Source organism: Cricetulus griseus, chromosome 6 (assembly GCF_003668045.3).
Source record: "Cricetulus griseus strain 17A/GY chromosome 6, alternate assembly CriGri-PICRH-1.0, whole genome shotgun sequence".
NCBI classification, from domain to species: Eukaryota; Metazoa; Chordata; class Mammalia; order Rodentia; family Cricetidae; genus Cricetulus; species Cricetulus griseus.
Window position 1 is genome coordinate 47,394,554 of NC_048599.1, and position 14,242 is coordinate 47,408,795.

The following is a 14,242-nucleotide window of genomic DNA, read 5'->3' on the forward strand; positions in this document are numbered from 1 at the left end:
CCCTCCTGCACCTCTAGGTTGTCTAAAGAAGCACAGTGTAACTTAGGGCAGGCTCCTGAACCTGCCTCTTCCTGCTTTCCACCTCCCTAAATCCCTTTCTCTGGCCCAGTCTTTGGCCCTTGGTTTTCTTTCTAGATTGGAGGTTTCCAAGAGGCCTTCTTGGGGAGTGACAGCAGGCACTTCCAATCTGGGCAGCTGCAGGCCTTGTGCCTCATCCTCTGCAGGTCCCCATCCTGGGCAGAGGGGCCTGGGGCTGGGCCCAGAGTCCAGCCATCCAGGTGCTCCCTTCCCAGTTTGAATTCAATAAATCTGTCCACTCCCCTTTTGTGGGAGTGAATGTTTTAACAGCCAAGGATGCATCCTTCATGGGCTGGGCTTGCGTCTATCTCGGGGGACACGTCCTTTCCAGGTTCCCCTTGGTTCTTGCTGTAGTAGTGGGACATGGAAGCAAGATTTGAGCAGATGGCCATGACTGGGGTGGCAGGTAGTGACACATTTAGTGTTAGAGGATTCTGGGGAGGGAAGGTCTTTAATGTTATATCTTTTGATAGACTCCAGGAACCCTAACCTTAAATTCCTTTGATGTTAACAAGAAGCTTGGGCCACTGGAGTGGGGCAGTAGAGAGGGAGTCAGCAGTCTGTTGGCAGATCAGACAATATGCACCTGATGACTGAGCCCACCAAAGCTAGTTAAAGAAAGTCCATGAAGGAGCCAAGAGGGAATGAGAAAAGCTTTGGAACTGCTAAGAGCCAGGATGGAGTTGTTTTACTTTAAGAGGGAGTTCTTCAGGTCGTCCAAGTGATTGGCATTTTCAAGTCTGTTAGTCACCATTGAGGACAGTGACAGGTTAAAGGTGAAGTTACTAGGAAACATTGGACACCCCCCCCCCCAGTGAATTGGTAACTCAACTGCAGGGCCTCTCCACCACTCCAGTCCAAAGGTGAGGGCATGTCCTTCTTTCAGAGCCCAGCCCCTCCCTCATGGCTATTCCTTACTGGGGCCCACAGGTTCCAGCCAGGGTAAGACCTGAACAGGGTAGGTAATTCTGACTCCCAAACCGGTTTTCCAACCTTTCTTAGGGCTGGCATCTTACCTCTGGTAATTTCCCAATCCCCAACATACCCCAGCCACCAAGTTCTCCCTACACTGGAATGCAAGGGGGTGGGGGATGGCCAAGTCATCCTTTGTGCCTTGTTTACCCTGGGTGTGGTTCCTTCCCAAAAGGCTGGCCATAAATGTTTGGGCCTTTTGTATTTCTGACACTAGGGGATTCTCTGCAAGTCTTGAAAATTAGTTTTAGTTTTTTTTTAATGCAAATTTTGTTTCTATTAATACCGGGGTAGATGAACCCAGGTAAGGGCCTCACTGCTGAGCCACACTTCCCCCTTTTTTTGAAAGTTTTGAGACAAAGTCAAGCAAAGGAGTTGGGATTCCATTTGGCATCACCCCTTTCTCTAATTGGAACTTTGGAGGAGGAGACCATAAAGCCTAGCCTACCCACTGGGCCTGCTCTGGAGAAAGTTGAGGGAGAAGTGGCATTTTCTCTAGATGCCCCTGGACAGTCTGGGTCCTTTATCTCAAGTACCAAGGCAAATCACTTTGATCTGTCCCCTGCCAATAAGAACCTCTTCTACAGGTCCCAATGTTTAATGCAAGCTGATACTAATAGGGCCTTTTCTTTGTGCTAGGTGTCAAACACTCAGATACCCTTATGAGGTAACAAAACCCACGACAAACAGGCAGAGAGGAGGTATGGTAATGTGCCCACATCATTAGCCTGTTGGATGCAAACCTTCTTCTCAGGCAGGCTCTAGAAGTACTTACTTTGTATTCCTTCATTAAGGAGGGACCTATGTTCCTACCCCTCCTGGTTGCAGAAATCAGTTTCCAATCCATCGTAGAAGAGCCCTTTGGAGGAAGATGAGGGATGTGATTGTCTGTGGAAGCTCTTGCTTTCATGTATACAGCTGGCTTCTAATACCCAATCCCCGTACAAATACAGGTCGCTTATACTTTTTTTTTCCAGTTTGTACATTTCTTTCCAAGGATACCATTGGGACAAGTAGATGAAAACTGTTTCTGTATTACAAAGGAGGAAATAGAGTTAAGGAATTAAATGACCTTGCCAATGCTCTCCCTGGGAATCTGGGTTACATATTAAATGCCCCGGTAGGATATATTGCTGGGATGAGGAAATGGTAATGACCCTAGGTCTACAGAGCTTTGGGGAGGGAGCTAGTGAGGAAGCACTATTAAGCAGTTTAGGGGCAGGAGAGATGGTTTAGTGGTTAAGAGCACTGGTTGTGCTTCCAGAGGACCCAGGTTTCATCCCCAGGACCCACAACCATCTCCAGTTCCAGGGGATCCAACACCTGTCCTCTGCAGGCATCAGGAACACACAGATATTACATACAGGTAAAACACCCATACACATACAAAATAAAATAATTTAAAAACAGACAATTTATACAGAGCGTTAGGTGTCAGATTAGCAGAGTGCTCCTCCCTACCCCCAATGCTGACATGTGTGGAGATACTGCTTCCTTTAGGACAGAAGGAGACATAGCTGGTTTTGGCAAAGCCTAGAATGGGTCAGTGATTGGTCAGCAAGTGATGTGGGCAGATAGTTGATGCCTTCTTGGGGAGAAAGGAAGATAAATACGGCTAACTGCCCTTTCAATGCTGGGGTCCAGGGGGAAGGTAATATGGGAAAACTACAACTCCCAGAAGTCTCTGTTTCCAGGCAAGTAGCGACGGTTGCTATGGTTTCGGAAAACAATATGGCTGCTCCCAGATGGGATTTGAGTCTGTGCGGAGTAGGGAAATAAACGTAGATCTGAACGCTCTCAGTGGCGAGAGGAGGCACTGGAAGGGTCCTGGGGCTGGTACTGGGCTCTGCAGGGAACGGTGAGTCCTTGCCCAGGAGCAAATGGCAAGCAGCGTGGATGAGGAGGCTCTGCACCAGCTGTACCTGTGGATAGACAATATCCCTCTGTCCCGACCCAAGAGAAACCTCTCCCGGGACTTCAGTGACGGAGGTGTGCGTTGTGTGTTTTAAAATGTTCTGTCTTTATGTATCTGTAGTGGATTTGTGTGTATGCTATCACTTTTGTTATGTGTGTATGTAGAATGGGGCAGGGGTGGAAATCAGTGTTTTGGAACTTGATTGTGGAAGTGTGCATTTACATGTTTCTTCTTTTCGTGTGCGAACAATGTATGACTATTACACTTTGTGTGCATAGACTGTGTCTTTGTGTCTCCCTCCAGGGCCTTTAAGGACTAAACTATGCGTCTGTATTTGTGAACCTATGCTTGCTTATATATCCGTGTTCTGTAGTCTGTTTTGTAGTGTGTGTGTGTGTGTGTGTGTGTGTGTGTGTGTGTGTGTGTTAGAGTCTTGAACTCCTGTCTCTACTACATTCCTGTGTCTGTCTCTCCAAATTCTGAGGTTATACGAATGCACCACCTCTCTCGTTTTTAATGTGGTGCTAGGGAGTCAAACCCAGGGCATTATGAATGCTATGCAAGCATGCCACCAACTGAGTTACATTCTTACCCTGTGTTCTTTTGTGTTGACATGTTCTGTCCTGAATGTGTATGTGGGTTTTTTTGTGATTGTATGCTTTTTTTTTTTTCAGGAAAGACTCCTGTATTTAAGAAATGCATAGTTCCGTAGGCTCTTCTATGTGTATAATTGAGGAGGCTATGCTTATATGTTATTTCTATGTTTGTATGTGTTCTATGTGTGCACCATATGTGTCTGGTATTTGTTTGTTCTGTGTGCTATACATTCTGCCCTGTATAAACCTGCAGAGGGCTATTTTTGAGACACAGGATTGCTATGTAACCCAGAACCCACTATTTTCCTGCCTTCTGTGTGATGGGATGACAGGCATGTGCTACCACAGCTTGTTTATATGGTGCTGGGGATCCAGAGCAAGTTTGCTACCAACTGTGCAATACTCCTAGCTCAGTAGAAGGACCTTGTTTTTCTGCTTGTGTAAATCTCCTGAGACTCTGTGTGTGTGTGTGTGTGTGTGTGTGTGTGTGTGTGTGTGTGTGTGTGTGTCCGTCCTTGTGAATTCCTAGGATAAGGCTGCAGACTCCTGTAGGGCCCTCTTGGAGACGCTCAGTTTCTCTGTGCCCTGAGCTAAAAAGGAAGATGCTGTTTCTCTATGAGATGTAGGATCTTGATCTGATCACTGATCTTGCTTTCTTTGTTTCCTTTCTATCAACCTTCCCTTCTGTATCTTCACCCCTACTCCTTGACCCAACCCCTCCTTTCTTGTCTGTTCCCAACCCTACTCCCTCAGTCCTGGTTGCAGAGCTTATCAAGTTTTACTTCCCCAAGATGGTGGAGATGCACAATTATGTCCCTGCCAACTCTCTCCAGCAGAAGCTCAGCAACTGGGGTCACCTGAACAGGTAGTAGAATCCCTGGGTGTGGAAGCAAACTCTGCAGGGACTGCTCCAGCCTGAACTTCCTATGACCTTGCTTGGGGATGTAGCTTAGTAGAATGTGTGTGTGTGTGTGTGTGTGTGTGTGTGTGTGTGTGTCCATCCCTGGGTTGGTCCCTAGCAATGCAAAATAAGAAAGAAAGAAAAAAAAAAAAGCAAAGCAACAACGAAAAACTTCCTGTGGTACTGACTGGCAGGCTGAGATTGCTGCGGGGCCGGTGTGTGTGTGTATGGGTGACACAACACAGCAGAATTCATTTAGTAATAAAATCAAGTAATGATTTTATCGGGATGGAAACAAAGAAATTGGAACCTCAAGCAGAGGAGGTTCAGATATCTGTCCTTCCAGTCCCCTGGGGCAATGTCCCATTCTTTCCCAATGCCCCCCATTCATTTCCCCAGGACCCACCCCACCCTTCTTGTATTCACTCTGTAGAAAGGTGCTGAACAAGCTAAACTTCTCCGTCCCCGATGACGTGATGCGGAAGATTGCGCAGTGTTCTCCCGGTGTAGTGGAGCTGGTGCTCATTCCGCTGAGGCAGCGCCTGGAGGAGCGGCAGAGGCGCCAGAAGCTGGGTGCTGGCTCCTTACAGGTGGTGCTGCTTGAGCCTGCTGGTTGGGGTGCAAGGGGTGCTCCCCTGACAGTGGAGATGAATAGGAAGACAGGGGTGCCTAGCTAAGAGAACCTGGCCCACAGGATTATGGAAAGGGAAATAGGGCTTCTTGGAGATAGATGAGCCCGGGCTCACAGGAGATCACATCTGTTCTTTCAGGAGCTGGCTTCTCAGGATGGCAGTGGCTACATGGATATTGGTAAGGTGGCTTTCTCTTATCTCAGGAAAGCTTTGCCCCATGTCCCTTTAATCGATTTTAGGGTTAGAGGGAGAGAGGATAATGGGACTCCAGCAAGGTCACTCCTCCACCTGCTTTGTCTTAGGTTTGTACCAGAAGGCTCGAGGAGATGGTGCCCCAGCTCTGGGGGGAGAACAGCTCAGGTAAAGTTGAGAGTTCTGACTTCACCGGGCTTAGTAGCTTGTCCACACAGACTAGTGTGGGCAGTGCCTTGGTCATTGGGGAGGTAGTGAGGAGGAGAAAAAGGCAGGCCTGGTAACAGGATATGGGAATGGGGGTGGGGGTCTGATGTCCAGGCCTCTGCTAAGTTCCTACCCACTGCAGAGGGGGCCGGCCGCAGGCGCCTCGACCCCCTGGGTATAACCAGGCGCTGCCGGGCGATCCGAGCTTCGTCCTTCAGATTGCTGAAAAGGAGCAGGAGCTGTTGGCCTCTCAAGAGACGGTGCAGGTGAGGAGGGGGCATTGAGACCTAAGGGCAGCTTAAGGTCTGCAGGGGCAAAACACAGGCAGGACAACAGGCCTTCGGGCTTGATGTCTCTGCGCCCCCCACCCCCACCCCCACCTAGGTCCTGCAGATGAAGGTGAAGCGTCTGGAACACCTGCTCCAACTCAAGAACGTGCGCATCGAAGACCTGTCCCGGAGACTCCAGCAGGCGGAGCGCAAGCAGCGGTGAGCGGTGCCTGGGCTGCGGGGCTTCCCAGTACCCGCCGGAGCCTCGACGCCGCGACTTACCCACTCACCTGCGGAGGCAGGATTGGGAGGGCGGAGCGAGCTGCTCACTCGCGCCCTCTGCAGCTGCGGCGCCCGGCTGCGGAGGGTTCGGGCAAACGTGGGGGTGCTCAAAGCCGAGGCCTGGGTTTGATCCTCCTCCTTATACTCCTCCATTCGGGCCAGGAGAAAAGACCACTTTCCACAGCCCAGAAAACCCGTTCGGACACACGGCATGAATTCCCAATCCGTGCCCACTTTGAGGCTCCCGGCGCTGGGCCTGGAGAGGCGGTCCTCTGGTTCGCTTCTCAGCTTAGAGGATAGCCCCGACTCCATCTATGCAATTTCTCCATGGCCTTGGACATTCGAGAAGCTATCCCCGGAAGCTGAGGGATTCTCTTACCCCTCCTGGGTGCTTACATGGGACCCATCTCAGGGTTGGAGACCACAGCAGCTGGAGAGGAAGGGATAAAGTGTTGAATGAAGAATCCAGGAAAAAGAGGCTGCGCAATAGCCCTCCTCGAATGGAGTGATATATGGAGTGCCTGGGGAAGACAGGGCAGAGTTGTCTATTAAAGGTGGTGTTGGGTGCTCTTCCCTGTGCCTGCCTTTTCTTTCTGCCTGGATAGGTCCCAAAGGCAGCGAGTTCTTGCCTTTCACCTAGCTGTCCTCATAAAGACTCTGTGGACCCAGGCCAGGTCTCACGCTATGCTTATTAGATTGATGGTACTGCCAGTGGGCAGATTTTGTAAAGTGTAACAGCCTACTTCTAGCACTGGGTGACCCCACCCCCACCCCAGCCTCCCTCCAGTATCCTCCAACCTTGTCCAAACCCAGGCTGATTTTCACCAATTGTGGCCACTCATGTTCCCACCCTTGCCAAAGGACTTTTTTTTTTTTTTCTTGCTTTCTGTATGACTCTCAGCCCTGTCCACACACTGATCTCAATCCTATGGACAATGGCTACAGGTCACTTGAAACCCTGACCATGGTAAGACCTTCACTCTAATGATTTGCTGACTGACAATAATGCTGAACATTGGTAAATCCCGAGGTCTGGCCATTCCATTCACAGGCATACATTCAGCATGGGAGAAACTCCTGTGCCCTGAGCTCTGGGAGACACACTACAACAGCCACACAGAGCCGAAACGATGGGCTGGAGATGGGCTCAGCTGCTAAGAGCATTTGTTGTTCTTGCCGAGGAGCCAGGTTCCATTCCCAGCACCCAGTGGCCATTCACTTCCTGCATCACTCCAGTCCCAACACCCTCTTCTGACCTCCGTGGGCACCGGGCCCACTTGTGATGCACAAACATATATGAGCTTAAAATAAATGTAAAAAGGAAAAGAACTAAAAGGAACTTGTATTTGGCTATCTAATGCTATTACTGTGTAACAAATTACTATCAACGTCAAGGCTTGAATCAACACATGATTTGTCTTATTTATTTTTTTGAGGGTCAAATCTGAGCATGGCTCAGTCGGCTCTTCAGCTTCCAGGATGCTTACAAGGTTAAGGCTGAGGTGTCAGCTAGAACTGTGACCTCATCCTCAGGCTTAAGCTCAACTGGGGAAGGAGGCACACTGTTAACAGATGAGTTCCTTGTGGATTGCTGGACTTCAGTGTTGACAATTGTTGGCTTGTGACTGCTCTAATTTCCTTGACCATGTCCAGTATAGTAGCTTACTTTAATTTTTTTAATTTGCATTTTACATTTATGTATGTGTGCATATGCCTGCCACAGTGTGTGTGTGTGTGTGTGTGTGTGTGTGTGTGTGTGTGTGTGTGTGTGTATGTGTGTAGGTCAGAGAACCTGACATCACCTAGTGGAAGGAGAAAATGAAACTGACTTTCTCTGACCTACACATTCATCACAACTCAGGTTGTAGCAAATGCCTTTATCCACTGAGCCAAGCCATCTCACTGGCGCCAAGGTAACTTATTTTACCAAAGCCAGCAAGTGAGAAAGTAAAGAGTGGCTTAGCAAACCGGTCATGGCAGTGCATGCCTTTGATCCCAGCACTTGGGAGGCAGTGAAGTCAAGGACAGTCTGGTCTACAAGGCAAGTAATTTCAAGGCTAGCCAGGGCTATATATTGAGACCCAGTCTCAACTAATTGATTAAAGGCAGTGCATGCCTTTAATCCCAACACTTGGGAGGCAGAGGCAGGTGGATCTCTGTGGGTGTTCAAGGCCAGCCTGATCTACAGAGTGAGTTCCAGGGCAGGCAGGGGTGTTACATAGAGTAACCCTGTCTCAAAAAACCACCTCCAGAAAAAAAAAAAAAAGTTAAAGGGCTGGAGCTAAGGTTCAGCAGTTACGAGGACTAGGACTCACAACTGCCTGTAGGCCCAGTTCCAGGGGATCTGATACCTCTGCACATAGGTGCATACTCACATATACACATCAGAAATAATTTTTAAAAGAGTGGGTAGTGCCAGGCGTCAGTGGAACATGCCTTTAATCCCAGCACTGGGGAGGCAGGCAGATCTCTGTGAGTTCAAGACCAGCCTGGTCTACAAGAGCTAGTTCCAGGACAGCCTCCAAAACAATACAGAGAAACAGAGAAACCCTGTCTCGAAAAACCAAAAAAAAAAAAAAAAAAAAATGAGTGGGTAGCAAGATGGAAAATATAATCATCTAAAGTAATGTAATCATAGAAGTGATACCCCAAAACATTTGCTCTATTCCACTTATCAGAACCACATCATGGGGTCCAGTCCACATTTAGGGGGAGGGTTATTTACTGGCATTAGCATCAGGAAGAATTGTTGGAGCTATTTCTCCTTTTGTGATCCTCCTGCCTCTGATTCTTTCAGCAAATCCTACTGGCGTGCACCACCACAACTGGTTATTTTTCCTTTTGTGGTAATGAAGGAACAAAATTGCGGGCAGTGGTAGTTCCCTTTGAGAGGAGGTTGTGGAGATATGAAAGAAACTCAGTTTACGTTATTTGCAATTGTTTCATTCTTGAGGCAGGTGGTGGGTTTATGTGTGTGAATTATTTATGGAACCAGTGGCTGAGTGATATTAAGAATGTGCTGGGGACTGTATCTCGGTTGATAGAATGTTTACCTAGTACAAGGCGTGGTTGCCACTACCTGTAATCTCAGTACTTGGGAGACAGAGACATAAGGGTTGGAAATTCAATATTATTCTTGGCCACATAGTAAATCCATAGCCAGCCTAGGCTGCATTCGGCCCTATCTCAAAAAGAAAAGGTTGGGAGTTAGGGATTCTCTTAGTTGCTATGAGGAGACACCATAGCCAAGGCAACTTTGAAAAGAAAGCATGTAGTTGGAGCTTCCTTATAGTTTTAGAAGGTGGGTCCATGACCATTGTGGCAGTGATCTTGGTTTCAGGAAGTCATGGTGCTGGAGCAGTAGCTGGGAGCTCGAGTAATTTGCAAGTGGTAGGAAGAGAGAGAGCAAGACTGGCTTTAGTAATGACTTTTGAAACCTCAAAGTCCACCTCAATGAAAGACCACACCTCCTCCAACAAGGCCACATCCATTCCTGCAAGGCCACACTCCAGCAAGGCGACACTTCCTAATCCTTCCCTAACAGTCCCACTAACTGGGAACCAAACAAAAATTTAACAACAAATTAAAATAGTCTGGTGAAATGGCTCATCAATAAAGGCACCTTGAGTTCAATGCCTTGGACCCACATGGTAGAAGGGAGAACTTACTCTCACAGGTTATCTTCTAAACTCATAAATTCTGATTTCCTCTGGTTTATTCCATCCATAATTTCCCAAATGTTTAAAGATGAGTAAGATGGGCATTGGTGGCGAAAGCCTTTAATCCCAATACTGGGGAGGCAGGGCAAGCAGATCTCTGTGAGTTCAAAGCCAGCCTGGTCTACAGAGCAGTTCCAGGACAGCTAGGGCTACACAGAGAAACCCTGTCCAGAAACAACAACAAAAAAAACAAAAAACAACAAACAAAAAAAAAGAGCAAAAAACAGTCTGACAATCCTGTAGAAGAGAAAGCATGTAAATGACATCTAAAAATTGTTACTTTATGTTTTGAATAGATTAAGCATACCCATGATTTACACACACACACACACACACACACACACACACACACACACACACACACACACACACACGACACACACACACAAAGTAAAAATGAAAAGTCTGCTTGGACTTAAGGCTGAAAAGGACGCTTGGACATCCTTGCAGAATATTCTTACTTCTTTGAGATGGGGTCTCTCTAAGCAGTCTTCAACTTAAAATCCTGTGCATCAGCTTCCCGAGTGCTGGGATTGTAGGCGTGCACCAGCCACACCTATAAGCCCAGCAGTGGGTGGGTGGGATTGTAGCAGGTCTTGGATACTTTGTGCATTTGTTATTTTACGTTTCTTCTTCTTTACACACAGGGAAGTGTGTTGCATTCTGTGTTCTGCACCTCTTATAGATCTGTGAGAACTCATTTTATGAACAAATTAACTGGGCCACAGGGCATCCAGTCACTTAATCAGCATGTTGTAAGTGCTCTGTGGGAGTGTTCTGGAACATCAGTAGAGGAGTGAATCAGATTGCCCTATCTTCTGTGGGTAGGCTGGCCTCATCCAATCAGTTGAAGGACTGAGTAGAACACAAAGGCTAATCGTCCCTTAGGTATGAGAGAATTCTTATTGTCTGATGGCTTTTGAACTGGCACCTCAGCCCCACCCAATCTTCTCTTTGGACTCAGACAGAAACACTGGCTCTTGCTGGGTCTTGAGCCTAAGCCTAATGGCCTTTGTACCAGAACTACCCCATCAGCTCTCCTAGTTTTCAAGCCTCGGAACCTGCATGGGAACTGAATGAATCATTTACCTCCCTGTACCTCTACCAAGTCACCCTGCTGACCTGGGGACTCACCAGCCACCATAATTTTTGCAAGCCAACTCCTTATGCCAAAGCAATCCCTCAGTCTCTTCCACTTCTGCTTTTGTGCTGACTTCAAATAGTTCTGCTTTTCTGGAAAACTTTAACTGATACAAGGTTCTTCCATGTTGCTATGTTGAAATTTTCCTCTCTTAGCTACAAAAGATTCTGTTTAATCACCCTATACTTGGATACTTATTTCCTATTTTTATAATTAATAATAGTAATGCAGCAATTAGAAGGCTCATACCCTAATAACAGTATTGTGTAAGGGGTTATCTGGATGACAAATTTTATAATTGGGGTTGCTAGGTTAAAGAGTGTTATATGCTGGGTGTGGTGGGATATGCCTGTAATACCAGCACTCTGGAGACAGAGGCATAATGATCTCTACAAATTTGAGACCAGCCTGGTCTATAGAGCAAGCCTCAGGCCAGCTAGGGAGAGACTGTGCCTCAAACAAAATAATTGAATCTGTAGTCCTGATATTATGACATTGTCCCAAAAAAAGGGCATGGCTGGCCCATAGCAGAGGCAAACACTAAGAACCCATAGCCTTCCTTTGTTTGCTTGTACTGTTCAGTGCTTCCAAGAAATAAATTGCCTATTTTTCTATTGATGAGCATGTGAAGCAACTGAATCTTTTACCGTGCTAACTGGAGTTTGAGTAAGTACAAACACTTCAGATAACAGCTTGGGCACTTTCTACAAACGGATGGCTATATTTTATGATTAGTTAGAGTCCTATCAGAAGAGCAGAAGAAATTTCTTTTTACTTTTTATATTTTATTGCTTTGCACCCCCACCCTTCCCAAAACAAATTTATTTATTTGAGACAGGGTTTTACTATTTAGACCTGACTAGCCTGGAACTCACTATGTAGACCAAGCTGGATTTGAACTCACAGAGATCTGCAAACTTCTGCTTCCCAAGTGTTGCGGCTAACAGTGTATACTCCCTTGTCTGGTGTGTGGTGTGTGTGTGTGTGTGTGTGTGTGTGTGTGTGTGTGTGTGTGTGTGTGTGGTGTGTGTGTGTGTATGAATGTAGGTGCTGTGCAAGCCAGAGGCACCAGATCCCCTTGGAGTTACAGGTTATTCTGAAGTGGGTGCCAGGAAACAAACTTGGGTTCTGTGTAAGGAGAGAACACAGCCTTAACCACTGAGCCATGTCTCCATCACCATAGGACATTTCTTACAGGCATTCAGCAAATTCTTGGAGACAGTTAAACAGTCTTTGTGGGGCTCCTCTACCTTTTCTTGTGGTTCTAGGGAACGAGCACAGGGCCTTACCCATGCTGGGCAAGCACTCTCCCTCTGAGCTACATTCCCACACTCAACTATTTTTTAAAAATTTTGAGTCAAGATCCCACTAATTTGTCCACACTGGCTTCAACTAACTCACTCTGTAGCTGTGGCAGATCTGCAACGTTTGATCCTCATGCCTCAACCTCCCAAGTAGTGGGGATTATAGGCCAAAGGGCACCTGGCCCCAGTAAAGTCAATGTTTTTGTATCTAATGTTGTGGCTTCAAGCCTACACATTAGGAGTTGGGAAGGGAAGATGGGCACAGTGGAATCCAGAGCAAAAGCTCTTGAACAAAGTGGAAATCGCGCCAGCTCTCATTGCCTTCAGACTTCTGGTGGGGGAACTACAGAAGCAGTAGGCCCACTTCCTCATCTGACCCAGGAATCAGAGACCTGAAGGAAGATGAGGAAAACAGAGTCGTTGTAGGCATAGCTGCTACTCCATGTCAGCGAGGTAAGTCAGCAGATCAACAAAATGTGTGGGTGACAAATCTCTTTCTTGGAGCCTGTAAATGTCAAATTCTATATTGCTGGTATTTTTCTTCCTATCTTTAAATCTCATGCAAAAAAATGTCTTCTGTGGCCCACCCTTATTCAAAACAAATGTGAAAGGGAATTTGAAAAAAAGGGAATTTGAAAAATTCATACTAGCTATGTAGCACTTTACAAAGCTAATACAATAATGTACCAGCAAATCCTAGACATATACTCAAGAAAAATATATACATGTATTCACCAGAAGGAACACACTAAGATGCAAGAGTATACATTATTTTTTGTGTGTCTAGTATCTTTTGCTCAATAGAATTTTGTCTTATAGAATTATTCATATTGTTGCATGTATTCAGCATGTTGTCACTGACATAATTGTATAAATACACTGTAATTAATTTGCTTATTTTATTGCTAATATATATTTGAATTTTTCCATTTGTGTACATCACAAATGCTATCACACACACACACACACACACACACACACACACAGAGAGAGAGAGAGAGAGAGAGAGAGAGAGAGAGAGAGAGAGAGAGAGAGAGATAATGTAATATTGTTAGCATCTATGAAAAATTTATTTTTGGCCAGGTGGTGGTGGCATACACCTTTAATTCCAGCACTCAGGAGGCAGAGGCAGGCCAGCCTGGTCTCTGGAGCAAGTTCCAAAGCTACACAGAGAAACTTCTGTCTCAAAAAACCAAAAAAAAATTTTTTTGTTAATATGTATGTGTGTGTGAATGGCTTGTCTGTATGTGCACCACATGTGCACAGAGTCTACTGATATCAGAGAGGGCATCAGGTCTCCTAGAACAGGAGTTACAGGCAGTTGTAACTGTGGGTGCTGGGAACCAAATCCCTGCTGGGTTTGTTTCTTTGTTTTCTGAAACAGGGTTTCTGGTTTTTTTTTTTTTTTTTTTTTTTTTTTTTTTTTTTTTTTTTTTTTTTTTTTTTTTTTTTTTTTTTTGTAGGACAGGCTGGCCTTGAACTCACAGAGATCCATTTGTCTCTGCCTCCCCAGTGCTGGGATCAAAGGTGTGTGCCACCACGCCTCACCTGGCTCAAATCCTGGTTGCAGGAGCAGCAAATGCTCATAATTACTGAGCCATTTCTCCAGTCCCCAAGCATCTATCAGCTTTGTTAGATGTTATCAGTTTTCCAAGGAAATTGATTTCAGCTTAGTTTTTTATTTAATAAAGTTCAGAGGACTCTGGAGATAGAAGTGGAGTTTTCCATGCGCCCTGTATGTTTACTAACCTGGAGTTGCCCCCAACTCCATAGAGCCTGGTGCCCTAGTTTTGAATAAGGCCCTGGGCACAGGCATCTTATAAACCAGGGCATTTCTGATGTTGGCATACCTTCCTCTTGGTGCACAGGCCCATCGAGAAGCAACGAAACAGCCATATAACATCTGACTTGAGTGTTCTCATGGCACCCTTACTTACAGAACCATCTGTGTTCTTTTCTGGAAGCATGCAGCATGCCCTAGTACAGGCAGCTCCATCTCACAGGTTTTTCCAGGTAGCCAAGATGCTCACAGTC

General features: G+C 46.3%; 1 protein-coding gene across 2 annotated transcripts; it reads left to right on the forward strand.

The window, feature by feature from the left end:
- Nucleotides 1–505: 505 nt before the first annotated feature.
- Spef1 (sperm flagellar 1) lies at nucleotides 506–7,383 on the forward strand. 2 transcript variants are annotated; one of them, XM_027421756.2, is made up of 8 exons: nucleotides 506–3,039; nucleotides 4,315–4,426; nucleotides 4,896–5,052; nucleotides 5,233–5,272; nucleotides 5,397–5,454; nucleotides 5,636–5,759; nucleotides 5,878–5,981; nucleotides 6,207–7,383. In XM_027421756.2, exons 1-8 carry the CDS (start codon nucleotides 2,931–2,933, stop codon nucleotides 6,490–6,492), a joined length of 990 nt encoding a protein of 329 aa, XP_027277557.1. In that variant the 5' UTR covers nucleotides 506–2,930; the 3' UTR covers nucleotides 6,493–7,383. The 2 variants fall into 2 exon arrangements, with proteins under 2 accessions (XP_027277557.1, XP_027277558.1); XM_027421757.2 differs by having other exon boundaries at nucleotides 5,878–6,349.
- The last annotated feature ends 6,859 nt before the right edge of the window (nucleotides 7,384–14,242 follow it).

Excerpts from the sequence above, each read along its gene's own strand:
- Spef1 (XM_027421756.2), top strand. The coding sequence starts at position 2,931 with ATGGCAAGCAGCGTGGATGAGGAGGCTCTGCACCAGCTGTACCTGTGG. Across the intron at positions 3,040-4,314 it reads CCGGGACTTCAGTGACGGAG|TCCTGGTTGCAGAGCTTATC; the intron begins GTGTGCGTTGTG and ends CTACTCCCTCAG. Across the intron at positions 5,455-5,635 it reads CTGGGGGGAGAACAGCTCAG|AGGGGGCCGGCCGCAGGCGC; the intron begins GTAAAGTTGAGA and ends TACCCACTGCAG.